Genomic DNA, 17,975 nt, shown 5'->3' with positions numbered 1-17,975 from the left:
CTGGAAGGATCTAATGCCCAAAGAACAGTATGGGGAGCCAGTCCCCAAGCCCTGTGCTATGCCCATCCCCCATTGCCTTTTCTTTTATTCAGCCAGTGGGGAACACATGTCCCAGGGCAGGAAGATTAGGACCGTGTTACATAACTCCAGGGGGGCACATTCACGTTATAGACCGTGTCCGTGGTGCCACCTGGGGTTGTACAACTCAGTAGTCATGAAAGATCTGAGGAGGCAGTTGGGGCAGTCCAGGCTGGGTGTGGGATCAGGGACTCAGGGATGTGCTTAGTTATCATCAGTCTCCCAAGAGACTCCCAAGAGTCTCCCTTGACTATCAGCAAAGAGATAAATTTTCCCTTTGCCCCTCCTGCCCCTGCACTACCCCATTCTCTCTCTTAAACACAAATACACACACACACACACACACACACACACACACACACACGAGCTGGGCTAATCTTAGACATTGGACACTGTCAAATGTATCTCTTTCTTATTCCTTTGAGGATTCCAAGAATCATTTTGGCAATTTCCTGGGTCTTTATCCTCCACCCCCAAAGGTGCTGCTGCTTTATTCTCCCCTCTAGTCCCCACCCCAAGTGGATATCAGTCTCTGAGAGCTGAGAAAGGAGAGCTGAGCCTGACTGGAGCTGGTTGGAAAGCCTTAGGCCCTACTTCCATTTTCCTGGGACGGGACGCTTAGGTCAGAGAAGGATATATTAAGGGTTAGCAGCCGCTGCCTCCTCCTCCTCCTCCTCTCCCTCCTCCCGGGAGCCACCCTGTTCAACAGGATGAACGTGCATCAGTTTCCCTTGTAACCACTCCCCCTCCACTTTCTTCAGACACACTTCCCAGTCCTCCACCCCTACCCACTGGCTAGGCATACCTCCGCACACTGCCAACACTGCAGGGACCAGCCTCCTGCCTCCCCTGAGGGAGATGCCATCAAGGCCCAGAGAAACTCCAGCTGTCTGCTCACCAGCCACTCCCCACCCCCCAGCTAGATTGGAGTCAACAGGATTTCCCCGAGGGTCTATCATAGCCAATGGGAGCCACCCCCTATAAGCTCAAGAGGTCGCTGATGGTTGGTTTACACGAGAATGCTAAGAGGTAGAGTACTCTCACCTCTTGAGAAGGTTTACTGATTAATGTTGCACAGTGATCTATTATCGAGGAAACATCTGTGATGGGGTTACCTAATTTCCCCAAGAAAAAGAGGCAGAAGCAGCCAAAACCCATCTTCGAGTAGGGGAATGGGGGTGGTGGTGGTCAGTCTGGCCCTGTCTTTAAGCTTCCCTTAGGTATCTGGCCTTGCTGGGTTCAGAGGAGAGTACAGGGCAGGGCAGGTCTCCCAGAAGTCTGCAAGACAGGGACTGCCTTGAGAGGAGAGGGGCAGCCAGAGAGCAGAAGAAAGTGTACCTGGGGGTAAGGACAAGGTCAGGGAGAGTGGGTGGTGCTCTGTAGCTACAGAGGAGACAACATGGGAGAATGCGGTCCCACCAGAGCCAGGCAGTGACGGAGGAGCAGGTCATGGGGAAAAGACAGGCGTCCAGGCAGCCAGTAGACCCCTAACTGGAAGAAGCTTCAGGGTTCTCAGGGAGCCTGCTTTAGCCCTCCCCATCCCCGATTGTGGTTCTTGCCACCTGAGGGTAGATAGCCTGCACCTGGCCTTGGCAGGCCAGCTGTGAGACGTTGGTAATTCCGGCTCCTCCCCAGCCTCACCTTGTTCCCCACTAAGCCTTTTCCCCCCCCGTGTATTGCTCTAGGGCAGCCTTCCCCAAACCATGTTAACAAGGGTTCCTCAAAAAACGTCTTCCTTGGTCAAATAAATTGGGAACCTACTGGAATATTCAAGCTCTTTCCTCCTACAAAACTTTTCCTAGCCTTTCATATGCCAGCGTGCACTGCAACTCTCTAAGGAAGTCTGGGAACGGATTTCCTAAATTTATTTGGCCACAGAACCCTCTTTGAGAGAACAGATGAAACACCTCCAAGGTCACCTTTGTCATGGGCACACAGTCTGGGAACAGCATTCCGGAGTTCTCCTTTGAGCTTTCTGGGGGCTGTTTCATGGATGAGAAAACCTGCCCAGGGCCCTGGAGAGAACCCTTTGGTAGGGCCTGGAAGGAATGGCTTCCCAGAACTTGGTATTCTGGAAGGCTCCCGGCATCCTACCTGACTGCCTGGCACCAGGGGCTACCTTTCTGGCTTCATGGGACCCCAGGCAGGTCAGAAGGGAAGTCTCCACACCCGCAGGACAATTGGGCATTAGGTTCCCAATTTCCCCACCCGCTTCCCTCAGTCATCCTCCTCTCCGCCCCACCCCTGCCCCCCACCACCCACGGAGCAACACCGGATAGAGAGATTTTGAAGATTTCTGAGCCCTCCCCCCAGCCCTGACTCCAGCCCCTGCAGCTACGAGTGTGCCCCAGCGCCCGACTTGGTTTTCTCATTCATCACTGTGCACTTTGATTTCTAACCTGAGCCTCGCGGATGATGCCAGTTTGTTCTGTGATTTTTCCCCTTTTCCTTCTCCAGATGTCCAAACGGATTCTTCGGACAGAGATGTTTGGAGAAACTGCCTTTGCGATTGTACATGCCAGATCCTAAGCAAAGTATGTTTGAAGATACAAACACAAGTCCCTGCTCCTTAGAAAGCTTCCGGGTGCAGTCCCCCCAATGTAGGGCATAGGGCCAGGGGTGTTGGTTGTTTTGATCTTTGGCTGTTTTGTTTTGTTTCTCTTTTCTTTTTTTTGTATTTTGGTTTGTTCTTTTGTTTTGCTTTGTTTTTCATTTTTTGGCCTAATCCTTGGGTTTAAAGTTCAGGGCTGCAGGTAAGGGGCAGAGTGGCAAGGCCAGTACAAGCGGTAACGGTGGCAAGGAACCCAGCTGGCATCGGCAGGAGCCCGTGCCGGGGTGTTGCAATGCCTGTGTCTTGCTATCCTGGCTCTCTCTTTCTGGTTTTCTTTCTTTTGGTAGGTGCCCTGTGGGATACACCGGGGACAGGTGTCAGCAGTTCGCAATGGTCAACTTCTCCAGTATGTCTCTTTCTTCTATTTCTTTTCCTCCCTGGTGACTGACAATCTCCCCACGCGAGAGGGACCGGGCCTTGCCTAGAGAGACTAGAGGGAGCCGAGGGGGAAGGGAGGGGGGTAGGGAGTGGTAGTGTCCTGGGCTCTTCTCAGTCGTCAGTGCTAACTAGAAGGCTGTTCGGAGGAGACGGATTTGCCCCCCTGCCACCCCCCACCCCGTCCCGACTCGTGGCTGGGCACTGTAACAGCCCCGGATTCTCTCTGCAAGCGTGGGGGGCTGCGCCCAGGCCTCCGCACCCCTTCCGAGAGCGGACAGCCTGGCCAGCAATGGGAGAAGCGTGAGCGGGGCCCTCGCCTGCCTTTTAAAGCCTGTTGAGGCTGTCAGGTGCTGATGGGGCCAGGCAATGAGTGTATGCACGTGTGTGCTGGTGCGTTTGCGAGAGACAAACAGGTTCTCAGCCCGTCTTTGGGTCTGGCCAGAGTTTGTTTTATTTGACTTGGGGCGATGGGGGAGAGTGGGGAAGGGGATGCTGAGGGAGAACAAGCCCCAGGGCACTGGTTTCCACAGAGGCCAGAGGCCAGAGACATTTGTGCGGCTCAAGGATAGGGTGGGATGGGGGTTTGCTGCCTACTAAAAGAGGAAATGAGGATTCAAGGGATGATTGGTGATTCTCTCCAGGCCCTCTCTGGTCTGAGTCCCCATCCAGGACTCCATTCCCTTCCTTTCTTCCACTTGTGAGGCTGGAGCTTTCTGGTTTGCCTAGTTAGCTGGGGGGAAAAAAAAAAATGTGAGCCCTGCAGCAGAAAGATGAGACCCTAATTATAGAGTGTTTTATTTGAGGCTGGGAACAATTTCTTCAAGCATCACCAGGTGGAGGCATAGCAGAGCAAAAAGCCCCCGGCCAGCTATGGACTCCATCTGGGGCCCACCAGTCTCTTGGCCTGCAAGGCAGGACACTGTCACCCATCCTTCAGAACATACTAGGCCCTTGCTCAGCCCACCCCACCTCCTCCTCTCCTAGGACAGCTGTGTCCCATGAAGAATTAGGAACCAAAGTGATGGTGCCTGGGTGAGAGGCAGAGCTCCAGGAGAGGCCTAGAGCAGGACCCAGAGGGTCATTTAGGTAGCCCTTTGGAGAAAAGTGGTTTTTGACTTTGGGTTTCAGGGTAGAGAAACAAGTCTACCCAGTCCTCCTTAGACCACAGCACAAAAGCCTAGAAATCATCACCTCCTTCTCCCTGCTAGAGCTTGGAAGCCATGACTTAAAGAGGAAAGTAGAGGCCGCAGGGAGGTGGGGGCTGGTCAGCCCAGACGGTCAACTGTCTTCACAGTGTGTGGGAGGCAGCACTCCCCCCAGGCCCCTCCGGCTGAAGGCCAGGGAGGAAGGCTATGGGGATAAGAGGAGAGCTGTGGGCAGGGCATGTGGTCCAGAATTCTCCAGAGCCCGGGCTCCAGGAAGAATTGCAGAGTCAGACCCAGCCCCACCTATGGAAGACCATAGGTCAGGAGGGGCCTCAGGAGGGAACAGAGCAGCCAGGCCAAGGCTAAGGACCAGGGGAAAGAGGCAACGGAGGACCTATTCCTATTCACCCTTAGGTCCAGAGCCTCCCTGGCTTACGGGACTGTTCTGGACAGGGAGTCCCAGCCCGTCCCGAATCAGAGGAGCAGAGCCTCCAGAACTTGGCCATTGGCCAAGCTTCTCTGCCAGCTGGTCCGCTTCAGCTTTCAGCTCAGAGCTGCTTGAAGGGTCAGCAGGGCCTCAGGAGCCCAGAAAAAGTCTAGAAATGCTGCCACAGGCCTTTCTGCCTAGTGTCATCAGGATCATTGCTGTTACCTTTGCATGAAGGATTTCTAGTCTTCAAGCACTTTGCCCAGAGCACTTACGGCACTTATGGCATCAGATAATTATTGAAAAGGTAGCAGAAAATGCTACCTTTAAGTGTTCAGGCTTTGGATTCAGATAGATCTGAATAAAAATGCCAGCTGCTGAGCTCACTAGTTCTGGGGCCTCATTTAACCTCTCCGAGTTTGTTTTCTCATCTCTAAAATGGGGGTAGTAACATTTACACCTCGAGGGTTGCCGTTGAGGATGGGAGTGCAGTGCTCCCTACGAAGGCTTAGCAGAGAGCCGGCCGCTGTTGATGGAGAGCAGCTGAGTACCTCTTGCGGCTACAGCTGGTATGGGGTAGGAGGCAGGAGGTCCCCCACCAGTACCCTGGTGGCTGACTCCCAGCCAGCCCTGAGCAAGGGGTCTGACTTTCTCCCTCTGCCCAGACAGCCTCTAGACCAGATTACCTTTTGCAGAGTCCATGGAAACAGAGCCTATGGCCACAATTGCATTCCTTCTTCCCCTGACAGCCACTCCATTTCCTGAGAGTCAAAACCTGCACATCGGTATACCCCCCAAGTGAAAGAACACACACATGTACCTACATACACACACACACACACACGTAAGCACCTACTGACCGTGCTCAAACACACAAGCACACGCCTGCACTCACACACACAAACACATGAGCACGTGCTCTCATCAGGGGCCCGTGTCCTGGCCTCCCCGGCCAGGCCTCTGTAACTGTGTGTCATAAGATGTGTCCAGGATGAAGACTTTGTGTATCATCTGGTAAACCTGGCCCTGCTGGGAGTCCAGCATCGGGCTGCCATGGTTACTGGTCAATATGCAAATGTCTGCCCAGTAGGACCTGTGACTCAATGGTGCCACTCTGTCCTGGCTGAGTGGCAGCCTATGAACATGATGACTGGGGGGCATCTTTGACAGGGGCAGACATAGCCACCGTCCCTTCAGAATCCATCCCCTGTGAGAGGAAAGCAGGGCTGCCTTCCCAGCAGTGACATCACCAGTCCTGTCAGCCACCGCTGACCCACCCAAAACCGTACTGGCCTTCAACTGAAAGAGGAGGTCAGTTAGGAGGCCCAGAAGCTGCTGCCGCCGCTATTACTTGGTTCCCAGAGCAGGGAAGCAGAAGAAAACTCGTCAAAGGCTTTGGGACCCAGCTCGCTACTCCAGGTGGTCAGTTCTCATGACTAAACCAGTCAGGCCCAGAGACTCAATCAGCAGGAACAGAAAAGGACTTCCAGCTGATGGCCCCCATGCTCTCCTTCCCCTACAGGAGACGAGAACATCAGAACACAAGTTCACCCCCTCCCCGGATGTCATGGCGCTGACTGTGCATGTGGGGAGGCCACGGACTGGGCCCCTTCATACACACTGAGCCTCCCACTGTCCAGGCCTCTCATGTCTTCCTCTCACTGCATATAGACACTTTTGACAGATGAGGAAACAGAGACTAGACTTGCCCACGTGCACACAGCAAATTAGGGACAAAACTGAAACTCAGAGCCTGCTGACAGGCGCTGGCTACAGTAGAATGGTAGGTGAGCTTTTCAGAAACACTGTTGAGATTTCTGGGCTGCCACCCCACAGCCTGATCCCATCGGTCTGGATGATTCTGAGGTACGGCCAGGTAGCAGAGTTCCCAGAGCTCCAATGTGAACAGAGAAGACTCTAAGAGGTGGATAGGCCTGGTACACTTGGAGACACAGTGGGTCTGGGGCAGGGCTGACCCTTGGGCCCTTTGATCTCGATGGCGTGGGCGCCCACCTCACAGGGCTCTGAAAGCGCACCTGTACAACACGATCGACTTCAGAGTGCGACTGGCTCACCGTCTGACACGCGTGTTCCACAGGTGAACCCACCTGTCTCTTCCTAGAAGTTGCAGTTTGCTTTTCTAAGTGGTGAAATCAGGACCCGACCCCAAGGCCTAGGCCCTGTAGGCATCTAAGGTGTTGGAAGTGTCAAGATGTGGCAAGTGACCTGCTGGCTGGAGCCTCCTCCTGTCCCCACAAACTCAGGAGTCTTCATGCCCAGGCTCCCAGGAGACGGGCCTTTGGAGGCAGGACAGGGACAAGGACCAGTCTGAGCACCCCATGCCCTCGTTCTGAACAGAAAAAAGGGCCCGGTGAACGAGCTCAGGGCCGAGCAGGCGGTCTCCAGGAGGGGCGTGGGAGTGTGGAAGGCCTGGCCCTGGAGCTGGGGGCAGGGGGAAACAGGACTCCTCAGACCCCCACCCCCACTCACCTTTCCTCCCTGGGGACATCTGCCGACTGACTCTTGCGCCTCCGCCTCCCCATCAGGTACTAACCCCACAGCTCATCTCTAAAGAACCTGCCCTGCCTGCTGATCCTAACATTTCCTCTTTCCACCCCCCTCAGGGCTCCTGGGGACTGGGTGCCAGGGCAGGGGTTCAAGAGGCCGGGAGGGGACACCACTAACCTGCTTTCACCTCACAGGCTGGCTGCTGGTGTCTGAAGAATCCTGACCAACGTTTCTCTCTCTCTCTCTCTCTCTCTCTCTCTCTCTCTCTCTCTCTCTCCTGCCCTCCCCACTCCCCAATCTCTCTCTGTATCTCTCCCTCCATCCCCTCCCCTCTCTGACCCTGCTCTCTTCTGCACTGCCAGAGCATCTTGGATTTGAACTAAAGGGTACGAAGCTCTATGTGTCAGTCAGTGCCATCCACCCCAGCCCTCTCCACAACCTCTGACACCATGTGTGCTGGTTTCCTTTCCAAAAAACGGAAAAGGGATGATTCCAAAAATCTCCCCTGGCCCTCCCAAGATGTCCCATCATAAACTACGTTGATTTGGGGGAGACAAGAGAAGGGCAGAATAGGTGCCCCCAGTGTACAGCGGGGCCCCCTCGCCTGAGGCCTCACTGGGGGAGGAGCTTCCCAAGCTGATGCCCAAAGGGTTGGCCAGACAAGAGACAGGCCCCTGGAGAGCTGGTGTCTGGAAGCCATGAAATCCTGGCTTGGAGAGTTGTGCAGAGAGGCACCCTCTTTAATTTGACTTTAATTCTCCTTCCTTTTCCCACTTCCATCTCCACTGCTTTTCATTCTGCACCACGCTGGCAGCTAATAATGCCCATTTGTCTCTGCCCCCTGCCCCGTGTCTGTCTGCCAGGCTTTGCCATCTGCTTGAGGCTGTCATTCCCTTCATGATCCGTCTCCACAATGGTATGCGTGTTCGCCTGTGGGCCAGACGAGCAAGGGTCAAGGGTGAGCCGGCCTCCGGTGCTCACCCTCCTGCCCCCCCCCCCCCCAGCTCAGAACCTTACCTCCCTCCCACTTCTTCCCTCTGGCCCCTGGGAGACACAATGAATGGAAAGGGACTTGGAGGCAGCGTTCTGTCCTCTCTCTGAGCTGGGAGGCTCCACCCAGGCTTAAATGGAGAGATGCAGGGACTCGGAGGGGTCAAGGCTTCGATGGGGTCAGACCTCAGAGGCGGTGCAGAGCCTGCAGTTCTGAAAAGGCTGTTCTTGAGGCAGGTCTGGAGAGGCCCCGCTTCCCTCACCACCCAGCCCCTATCAGCTCTCCTCAGAAGATAGAGCTAAAAGCCTGTGGAAGCGTGTGTGTCTATGTGCTGCTGGTGATGGGACGGGAGGAGAGGGGTGAGTCTGCGTGTGACGGTGCACGACACGAACCTGCAGGGGTGTGTGTGTTGTTGGGGGGGGGGGACGTCACACACCTTGTTAGGTCTCTCTGTGCAGGATGTGAGTGCACAGAGGCACACAGCAGGGCGTCTTTGTGTTAAGGGCTGAGTGCTGTGCAGGTGGAACTGGGAGGGTGCGGAGGTGAGTGGGCGCGTGTGCGAATAAATGCCTGTGTCTGTAATGGCGGTCTGTATGTCCATTCGTGCACCAACTCGACAGACATCTACTGAACCCCAGAATTTGCCAACTCTGGCGATCTGGCATGCAGAGTCCCTGCCTTCCTGGCACTCAAATTCACAGTATGAGACACGCAACAAACAGGAAAGATAGCAGGTGGTGGTAAGTGCCCTACTGAAAATAAAAGAAGGTGATGGCAGGGTGCCAAGCTGGAGACAGAGTTACTTTGGCTAAGTGGCCAGGAAAGGCTGATGCGATGAGGTAGCATCTGCACTAAAACCTGATAAAAAGTAGCCAGCCCTGCAAACAACTGGAGGAGGGTGTTGGAGGCAAGTTAGGGAGGGTGTGGTTGGAGTGGGCTTGCCTTGCTCAGTGGACAGAAGGACTGCCAGCGACTTTGGTCACAGAAGACATGGGGACTGAACCAATGACGAGATATAAAAGGAGGGCTGAGATGGTAACCCAGGCCTCCTAGGCCATGGCAGGTCTTTGGGTTGTATTCGAATCGCAGGGGGCGGCCATTGTGAGTTTGAAGCCAAGGAGTAAACGATCTGCAGGCTTGGGGGCAGAGAATAGACTGGGTTGGGAGACAGGCTGGGGAGCAGTGGAAGCAAGGAAGCCTGTCAGAAGGTGACCTGCTATCCAGGTGAGAGATGACACCATCCTGGACTGAGCTAGAAGCAGTGGAAGTGGCCAAACCCAGAATCTACTTGGGAGGCAGAGCTGAGAAGACTTGCTGAAGGACTAGGTATCAGAGCAGGCGGGGAGAAAGGAGTCATCAGCAGTGATGCCAAGTTCAGGGCCTGAGCAGTAGGGGAGGTGGTGCGACCACTGACGACATGGGAAGGGCCAGGAGCAGGTATGGAAAGAGGCTGGGGAATCAGCACTTCTGTTTGGCCGTGGCCCTTGGGTAGAGCAGTCTGGAGCTCAGGCAGAAGTCAGAGCAGGAGATACAAATCTGAGAGTCCCCTGCATACAGATGGTATTTAAAGTCTGAGCTGGGTGAGATCATGAGGGGAGAGAGGGCACGTGGAGGAAGGAAAGAAGCCTGAGAGCTCTGGGCCCTTCTACTTTGCAGGCCACATAGAAGAGTAGGAAGCAGCAACTGAGCAGGTCAGCCAGTGAAAGAGGGTGACACCCAGGAAAGAAGAGCCATCCAGGGGGAGTGGGCGCAACAGGGGGAGTGAGCCGAGAGGGAAGCAAATGACCACAGGACTTGGAAGTGGGTAGTTGTTGGTGACCATGACCAGAGTGGTCTCCGAGGAATGACAGAGACAGATGCCCCACTGGAGAGGACTGGGAGTGGGCAGGGATGAGAACCAGAAGCAGGATATGGACCACAGAGCCCAGAGATGGGGGGCCAGGGTGGAGGGTTAAGACTGCATGAGTGTGTGTGTGTGTGTGTGTGTGTGTGTGCGCGCGCACACACACACTTCTCTAGACACGTATGAGTGTATCTTTGTGAAGGGATCTGTGTGCAGATAGCCAGAGCCCTAAAGGTATGTGTGTCTAGAGGGTTTGTACTCGTAGTTTTTGCTAGTTGGTGTACACAGGAGGGGCTGCAAGTCCAAGGACTTCAGGACATTTCCCAGGGCTCTACCACGGTGCTGGGGTCTAGCCTCCACCTATCCCTGTGCTGGGGGGAGGGGGCCATGTGGAGGAGCCAGCTGGCAGGTACAGGTGGGGGCAGGGGATGCCTAGGCTGCTGCTGTCACCTTTTTCCTTTTCTTCCTCCTGGTTTTCTCTGCTCTGGACGGGCAAGAGTTGCCCCACCAAGAAGTAGGAGGTGGAAGGGATGGCTGGTTCTTTTTGAGACCCAGCCTAGCTCAACCCCTCAGAAAGGGTGGCGGCTGCTCCTTGAGCACAAGAACTTTCCTAGGCACCAAGGGCTATGCTGCCATTCGTGGGTTTCTCGAAAGCAAAGGGAAGGGCTGGTATGGGCCAGGGCCACATGCTATCCAGGGTGCAGGAACAAATCAAGGCCTTTTTCTCTATGCCCTCCTCCATGGGCCTGGTCTGCTCTGTCCCTGCTCCTGGCGTCCCTCCTAAGTCCAGCCTCTGGGTCCGATGTCCTGTCTGACGTCCTTGCCTTTCTTAGCAAAGCAGAAATGGCAAGCCAGCTCTGCCGAGAGTCTACATGTTCACTGCCATGAAGAACAGCTCTCCCCAACCCATCCAGGCTCTTTGAAGCCATCAGGCCATAGTGGAGCAGGGCAAGGTTGCTGGCCAAGCCGGGCTGCCCTCGCCTGTGGCCTTTGGAATTTCACCTCCATCCCACCCACCCCCACCCCCTGCATTTTCCATTCATGTGCTCTGGGCAGGGTGTAGGGTTTGGGAAGGTGAATTCAGTCACTTGTGAGCAGATCACATGTGGGAGGATTTAGGGGCAACAGAAAGCAATCCAGAAGGGAGGGACTAGCTGGGGAAGGAGGAGATGCAAAGGAGCTGGGAGGCCCTGAGCTGGAGGGAGCCCAAAGCTTTGGGGGCAGGTGGGGGTGGGTTCTTTGCACCACTTTCCCCTTGGATCTGCCTCCTGCCCTGCCCCCTCACATCCTCTTCTTCTGCCTCTGCAGAAGCCGAGGAGCTGTACCAGAAGAGGGTCCTGACTATCACCGGTATCTGCGTGGCTCTGCTGGTCGTGGGCATTGTCTGCGTGGTCGCCTACTGCAAGACTAAGTGAGTGTCAGACACTCAGGCCTGCAGTAGGCCAACTAGGGATGGGCCTCCAGGACTGCTTTTGTGAAAACAGTCTCTCTCCACCCCCCGCCCTCCCACACACACCCTCCCCATGTCTGGCCTGGCCACCCCCTTATGCCCCAACAGCCCCTTCAGGGGCCTCTGCAGCTGGTGTGGAGAGGAAGGGCTGGGCCAAGAAGCAGGAGCAGAGGGTAGGAGGGACAGGCCCCAGAGGAATGAACAAGAATTGTTGTGAGCACGAGTGTTGGAAGAAGACAGATCTGGGTTTGAATTCAGCTCTCCCATTTACCATGACCCTGAGTAAACTGACGGATCTCTCGGAGTCCTCATCTGGAAAGCGGGAGTGATCCTAGTTTGTACCTCAGACGACACTGTGAAGGGGCATCTGCCTTATCAAGTAGGCTGGTGCTGGAGCAGTGTTGGGAGTGAGGAAGCACAGAAAAGAAGGCTGCATTCCCAGTGGAGAAAGAGACCTTGGGACATACTGCCTCGTCTCACTTGGGAGCGGGCCAGGCCAGAGCCCAGAGAAGATGAGGCCGGGTCACTTCTGGGCAGAGGAAAGATGGGGCAGAACTTTAGAGCAAGGGGAAGAAAGGTGCAGAAAGGGTGCTGCCAGTTCCTGTACAAGAGTGCAGGCTGACAGACAAATGTGGGAAAGGGTCAGCTGTGTTCCTAGAGCACGAGCAGCCCAGACTAGTTGGAGTAATTCTGGGGTCAAGGAAAAGGCATGAGTCTAAAAAGACAGCTGGAACCTAGATAGTACCATAGGGCATTGAATCCCAAGCTAGGAAGCCTGGGTTTATTCTATAAATGATAGGGAGCCAATGAAGGTTGTAGAGTGATGTAGTACAGAGAAAATGATAGGTTTATCCCATCCATTCTTATCCAGAAAGCAAGGTCTGGGCATAGCCACCATTTAGTGTACTGAGTCCCGTGGTCTTGACCCCTGCTACGCCAATCTATAGGATCTAAGGCCCTGCCGGCCTTGGGATTTGGGGCTCAAGGATCCCCGAGGAGACTGGGCCCAGGTAGGAAAAATGAGGTCAAGAACTAGTGGAAAAGCAAGCCCCTGTTCTAACCTCATTCATTTCTTCAGCAAACTTTCATTCACTGCCTGCTAGATACCAGGCCCTGCACCAGGCCCATGGCCAGTGCTCTAAGCAAGATGTCCAGTGTGATAAGATACATTGCAGGGGTGCCTAACTTTGGCTGGAAGGCAAGAAGGGTTTCTCTGAGGAAGCAGCATTTAGGCTGAGCCTAAGAGAAGAGCAGGAGTTAGCAGGTGAAGAAGAGGCAGAGAGTGTGCTCCATTGGGATGTAACAGTATGTGCAGAGGTCCAAAGGGTAGAGAGGGCAGCATGGTGGGGGATCAGAAATAAGCCCCCCAAGGATACAGCAAGCTAGGGCAGTGAGAGGGCACTGAGAGAGGGCCAGCGATGGGTTTTGTTGTTTTTGGTTTTTAATGTTTATTTTTGAGAGAGAGCATGAGCATGAGCAGGGGAGCACAGAGGCTCTGAAGCAGGCTTTGTGCTGACAGCAGAGAGCCCAATGCAGGATCTGAACTCACGAACCATGAGATCATGACCTGAGCCCAAGTCGGACGCTTAACCGACTGAGCCGCCCAGGCACCCCCAATGAAGGGTTTTAAATGGGAGTGACATGATTAGACTTGTTGATTACAGAACAAATGTGTTGGGCACTTATATGGCCAATGTAAAGTAGTCCCACAGGCCCCTGACCATAGCACCATGTTTTATTTTTCTCATTGCATTTTACTGAAAGTATCTTGTTTATTAATTTGTTTATGTGTTTATTATCTGCCTCCCCTACTGGCCTGCCAGCCCCACGAGGGTAGGGATTGTGTCTGTCTCCTTCACTGTTCCAAAACAGCATCTGGCACATAGCAAAAACCCAAGAAAGAGCAAATGAATGAATGAATGGGTGGGTGGGTGGGTGGGCCAGTGCCTGAATATTTTATCTGCTCTTAATTCTCAGGTGACTTTGGGATGGGTACATGGTCACCCCACTTTAAGATGAGGAAAGTGAACCATGGAGAGTTTAAGTAACTGGCCCAGGATTACATAGCTAGGATGTAGTAGAGCCAAAGCTCTCTCAGCAGAGCCAAAGCTCAGAACCACTATGCTCAGGTCCTGCTGAATTCAAGCTCCTGGTGATAGTGGAGGAGGCAGACCAGCAGGGGGTCCTGGCTGAGAGCAGGCTGAGCACAGGGAACAGCGGTAGCAGGAGACTGCCCCGGCATCCAGGGCAGAGGTAGAAGAGTTCCCCTGGAGGGACAGCTAGGGAATTTCATACATTGTATGGGGTGGGGGTGGGGGTGGCTAACACACCCTTCTCCTATACAGAAAACAGCGGAAGCAGATGCACAATCACCTCCGGCAGAACATGTGCCCAGCCCACCAGAATCGGAGCTTGGCCAACGGGCCCAGCCACCCCCGGCTGGACCCTGAGGAGATCCAGATGGCAGATGTGAGTGGTATTACCAGAACCCCTTCACTGTACTGCCAGCCTTTGTCACGTGCCCTGCAAGGAAGGGCCGGGGCAGCAGCCAGCCCATCCCATGCTCAGCCTTGCCCGCTAGCCTCGCCTAGCCTCACCAGAATGACTGGCCTCGCTTTGCCCACTTCCTTAAGGGGTTGATTTGCTGGGGCCACCGCTGCCCTAACATCAAGTCACTTATCCAGTGGACCACTCCCCAACCTGAAGCTTAGTGCTTCACTTCCCCATCCCCACCCGGAAGGAGGGCTGACCCACTCACTCGTCACTAACTCCCGCCCAACTGTGTCTGTTGCAGTATATCTCCAAGAATGTGCCAGCCACAGACCATGTCATCCGGAGGGAAACGGAGACCACCTTCTCTGGGAGCCACTCCTGTTCTCCTTCTCACCACTGTTCCACAGCCACACCCACCTCCAGCCACAGGTGGGCACCACCCAGGCCCACAGAGATTTGCAGACTCCTGTATGCACACCCACAGAAAGCACTAACACATATGCCCGGAGACACACAAAGAAACCTCCCAGCCAGGCTATGCCCTGTACTGAGGGTCCCTCTGAGTCAAGGGATATAGGTAAAGGACTTCAGACCGGAACCCACCACCAAACATTCATCCATCCTCAGGGGACCAGATTCCCTTTTCCAGTCTAAACCAGCCCCAGAGGAACAACAGCATCACTGGGCTCCCACCTACCATGTAGTTTTGGTTGGACCTCATTAGCACCACATTATCTGGCATAAAATGCCTCCTCATCCAAACACCCAGACCTATTAGATGCTCTCTCCTGAGTTTGCTTTTACGAACCTAGTCCACCTTAGCCTCCTTTTCTTTGTTCACCCAAGCACAAAGGTTCATACAGCTCAATAACATGGCTGGCCTCCTTCTTCCCTGGGGAACAGCATGGAATAGGCCGGGCCCCCAAGTATTGGCCACTAGGGCTGCGCTCCTGACATAAGAGGCTAAGGATCATGGGAGTGGACCCGGGGCCCCGGGCTGAGGCTAGGGGGAGGTTGGTTGTACAAAGGAAAAGAAAAGGCTTACACCTGTTGGGGCTCAGCCATCCACAGGCCCTCCTTTTCCCTCCATCATACTACATGTCAGCTCAGAGTGGAGAAGGGCATTGAGCTGAGGGTGCCTGAAATGAAATGAAGAACCGGGGGGCGGGGGGACCTGGGACCACACCTGTTAGGCTGTCCTGCCCCTTCCTGATCCCCCACCTCACCTCCACCTGGCTTCTCTAGGCATGAGAGCCACACGTGGAGCCTGGAACGTTCTGAAAGCCTGACCTCTGACTCCCAGTCGGGCATCATGCTGTCATCAGTGGGCACCAGCAAGTGCAACAGCCCAGCGTGTGTGGAGGCCCGGGCACGGCGGGCAGCGGCCTACAGCCTGGAGGAGCGGCGCAGGGCTGCCGTGCCACCTTACCATGACTCCGTAGACTCTCTGCGTGACTCCCCACATAGCGAGAGGTCAGTTCCTATCTTGTGTCCTGTGCCCCACCTTGGCCAGAGGACTGGCACCAATGACCCAGGGCCGACCCTTAGGGCACCTCAGAGACACTCCAAAAATTCCCACATCCATTTTTCAGACGGGCAAGCAAGGTCCCTGAAAGGGGGAATGATCTGCTCAGGGTGCATGTTAATGACAGACTGGGACTGAGTTTGAGCCAGTGGACCCTGGTGTGGAGTGACCATCTAATTTAATTGTCCTACTGGGACACTTTTCAAAGTTGAAGAGGATGCTATAATTGCACTAGAACATCAGGAACAAACAGTGGCTGTTCTGGACAAGCCAGAACATATGGTAGCCCTACCCTGGTGTCACCTAGAGGCCCCATGTCCCAGTGGGAACAGAAAGACACCAAGATGGAGCAGACTGAAGGGTGGGAGGGGAGGCTGTCTGCAAAGAGAATGACCAGGGCAGGCTGGGCATGAGCCAAGAAGGACTGCAGGCCCTGGCAGTATCAGCAACAAGGCCCAGGGATCAAGACACCATTGGGTTTCCGAGCAGTGGCTGCACTGAGAACCAGGAAACTCCCCTTCTTCCCTGACTCCAAGCCAGGAGTCATAGGAGGCCAGCCCTCTACGTTGCTCAGCCCTCCAGTGGCCCTTAGCAAGTGGGGTCTGTGGGAGGAGAGTAGAGGAAGGTGCATAGTACTGGGAACTCCAGGCTGGAGTGGAGGGAGAGGAAATGTTCTCTGGCTTTAACTTCACCTACTCCCTGCCAGCCCTCACTGAGCAGCCTGCCTGGGGGTCCAGAGACGGTCCATCTTGTTTTTGCTACTGAGAAGCTCCCAGCCATAGACACAAACCACTGAAACTCACAGCGTCCTATGGAACGTGCTAAGCACAGGACATCCCAGCAGGACAGACAGACCCAGCCTAACTGCAGACTCTAGGAGGCAGCCAGGTTTTCCATACCCAACCTTTTAAAGCCCAGCTCCAACACCTATGTGATTTGCAGCAGGTTGATCACCTGTGCCTTGTTTCCTCAGCTGTGGAACATGAAAAACAATACCTATCATGCATGGTTCTTGCGAAGGCCATCAGAGATCATGTGCACAAAGCTCTCTGACTCCTACTTGGCTACACTAGGTTGTTATCAATCATTATCAATAGCAATAGAACTTCTTACTGGTTGGGAGGCAGAGAGACAGGGAGAGCTTTCCAGGCAAGGGAGTACCTTGAGCTGTACTAGCAGAGGCACTTAAGAACATTGCTAGTGAGTGAGATGCCCAGAGCAGGGTGAGATGTAGGGAGAATGGAGCTGGGCCTGAACAGGTAGACTGGGGCCAGGTAGATGGCTGATGGCCCTGGGGCAGGAAGGGCCTCCTTAAGCAAAACTGACTTTAAAAGATTGCTTTGGAAACTGCATACAGTGGAGGAGAGACCCTGGAGTGGGGGAATAACCAGAGTGAACAATTAGGCCCAGTTCGAGGTAGAGCAGGGCAAAGGGTGTGTTCCAGGAGGTGGGGTATGGTGGTTAACTGGATGTCCATGTGGGAGAGGGAAGTCAGACGATCCAGAAAGAGAGTAATAAGGGCTCTGCAGAGCAGGGAAGCATAAGTCCTGGTTCTGCCTGGCATCGGTTCAAATCCCAGCCCTACTACTTCCCGGTTGTGTGAACCTTGAGCAAGTCACTTAAATGTTCGGAGTCTCAGTTTTCTCATGTGTGGTATGGGACTAAAGTAAGGGTCTTACAGAATTACCGTATTAGATGAAATGGTGCATGTAAAATGCCCCAATCTGAGCCTGACCCAAAGTAACAGTTCAAGAATATTGGTGACTGTGTGCATCCCTCACACCAAAAGGACCGTTCACGTTGGAGCATCAGGCAGGCAGTGGCACCGGCACATGCCATGTGATACGTTTATGGAATCATTCCAACAACAGCCTGGAATAAGCACTGTGGTTATCCCCTCTTAACACATAAGGAAACCGAGCCTGGGGGAGGTTAAGTAAATTGCTTAAGGTCACTGAGGACTGCCACCATCATTCGGGCGGGCGGGATCCCAGGCACTACCGGTGGTCCACCTCTTCCACCGCAACCCATAACCCGTAACCCCCAGCCCACGCCTCTGCATCTCTCCGCAGGTACGTGTCGGCACTGACCACGCCCGCGCGCCTTTCTCCAGTGGACTTCCACTACTCGCTGGCCACGCAGGTGCCGACTTTTGAGATCACGTCCCCCAACTCCGCTCACGCAGTGTCGCTGCCGCCGGCCGCACCCATCAGCTACCGCCTGGCGGAGCAGCAGCCGCTTCTGCGGCAGCCGGCGCCCCCTGGCCCCGGGCCGGGACCCGGCGCGGACATGCAGCGCAGCTACGACAGCTACTACTACCCCGCGGCGGGGCCCGGGCCGCGGCGCGGGGCCTGCGCGCTGGGAGGCAGCCTGGGCAGCCTGCCCGCCAGCCCCTTCCGCATCCCGGAGGACGACGAGTACGAGACCACGCAGGAGTGCGCGCCCCCTCCCCCACCGCGGCCGCGCGCCCGCGGCGCGTCCCGCAGGACGTCGGCGGGGCCCCGGCGCTGGCGCCGCTCGCGCCTC

The 17,975-nt window shown here is 54.9% G+C and overlaps 1 protein-coding gene across 1 annotated transcript in view; it reads left to right on the top strand.

Annotated features, from left to right (window-relative positions):
• The window catches only part of NRG2 (neuregulin 2), a 188,084-nt gene that overhangs the window by 168,217 nt on the left and 1,892 nt on the right, over window positions 1-17,975 (top strand). Inside the window, 7 exon segments of the mRNA XM_040444660.1 lie at window positions 2,977-3,035; window positions 7,510-7,533; window positions 11,290-11,392; window positions 13,777-13,900; window positions 14,226-14,353; window positions 15,170-15,397; window positions 17,522-17,953. Coding sequence (XP_040300594.1) covers window positions 2,977-3,035; window positions 7,510-7,533; window positions 11,290-11,392; window positions 13,777-13,900; window positions 14,226-14,353; window positions 15,170-15,397; window positions 17,522-17,953 — 1,098 coding nt within the window.

This window comes from Herpailurus yagouaroundi, unplaced genomic scaffold (genome assembly GCF_014898765.1).
Source record: "Herpailurus yagouaroundi ecotype Mexico unplaced genomic scaffold, PumYag 192, whole genome shotgun sequence".
NCBI classification, from domain to species: domain Eukaryota; kingdom Metazoa; phylum Chordata; class Mammalia; order Carnivora; family Felidae; genus Herpailurus; species Herpailurus yagouaroundi.
Note: the sequence above shows the minus strand (reverse complement) of the source record. Positions and strands in the feature narration are given on the sequence as shown.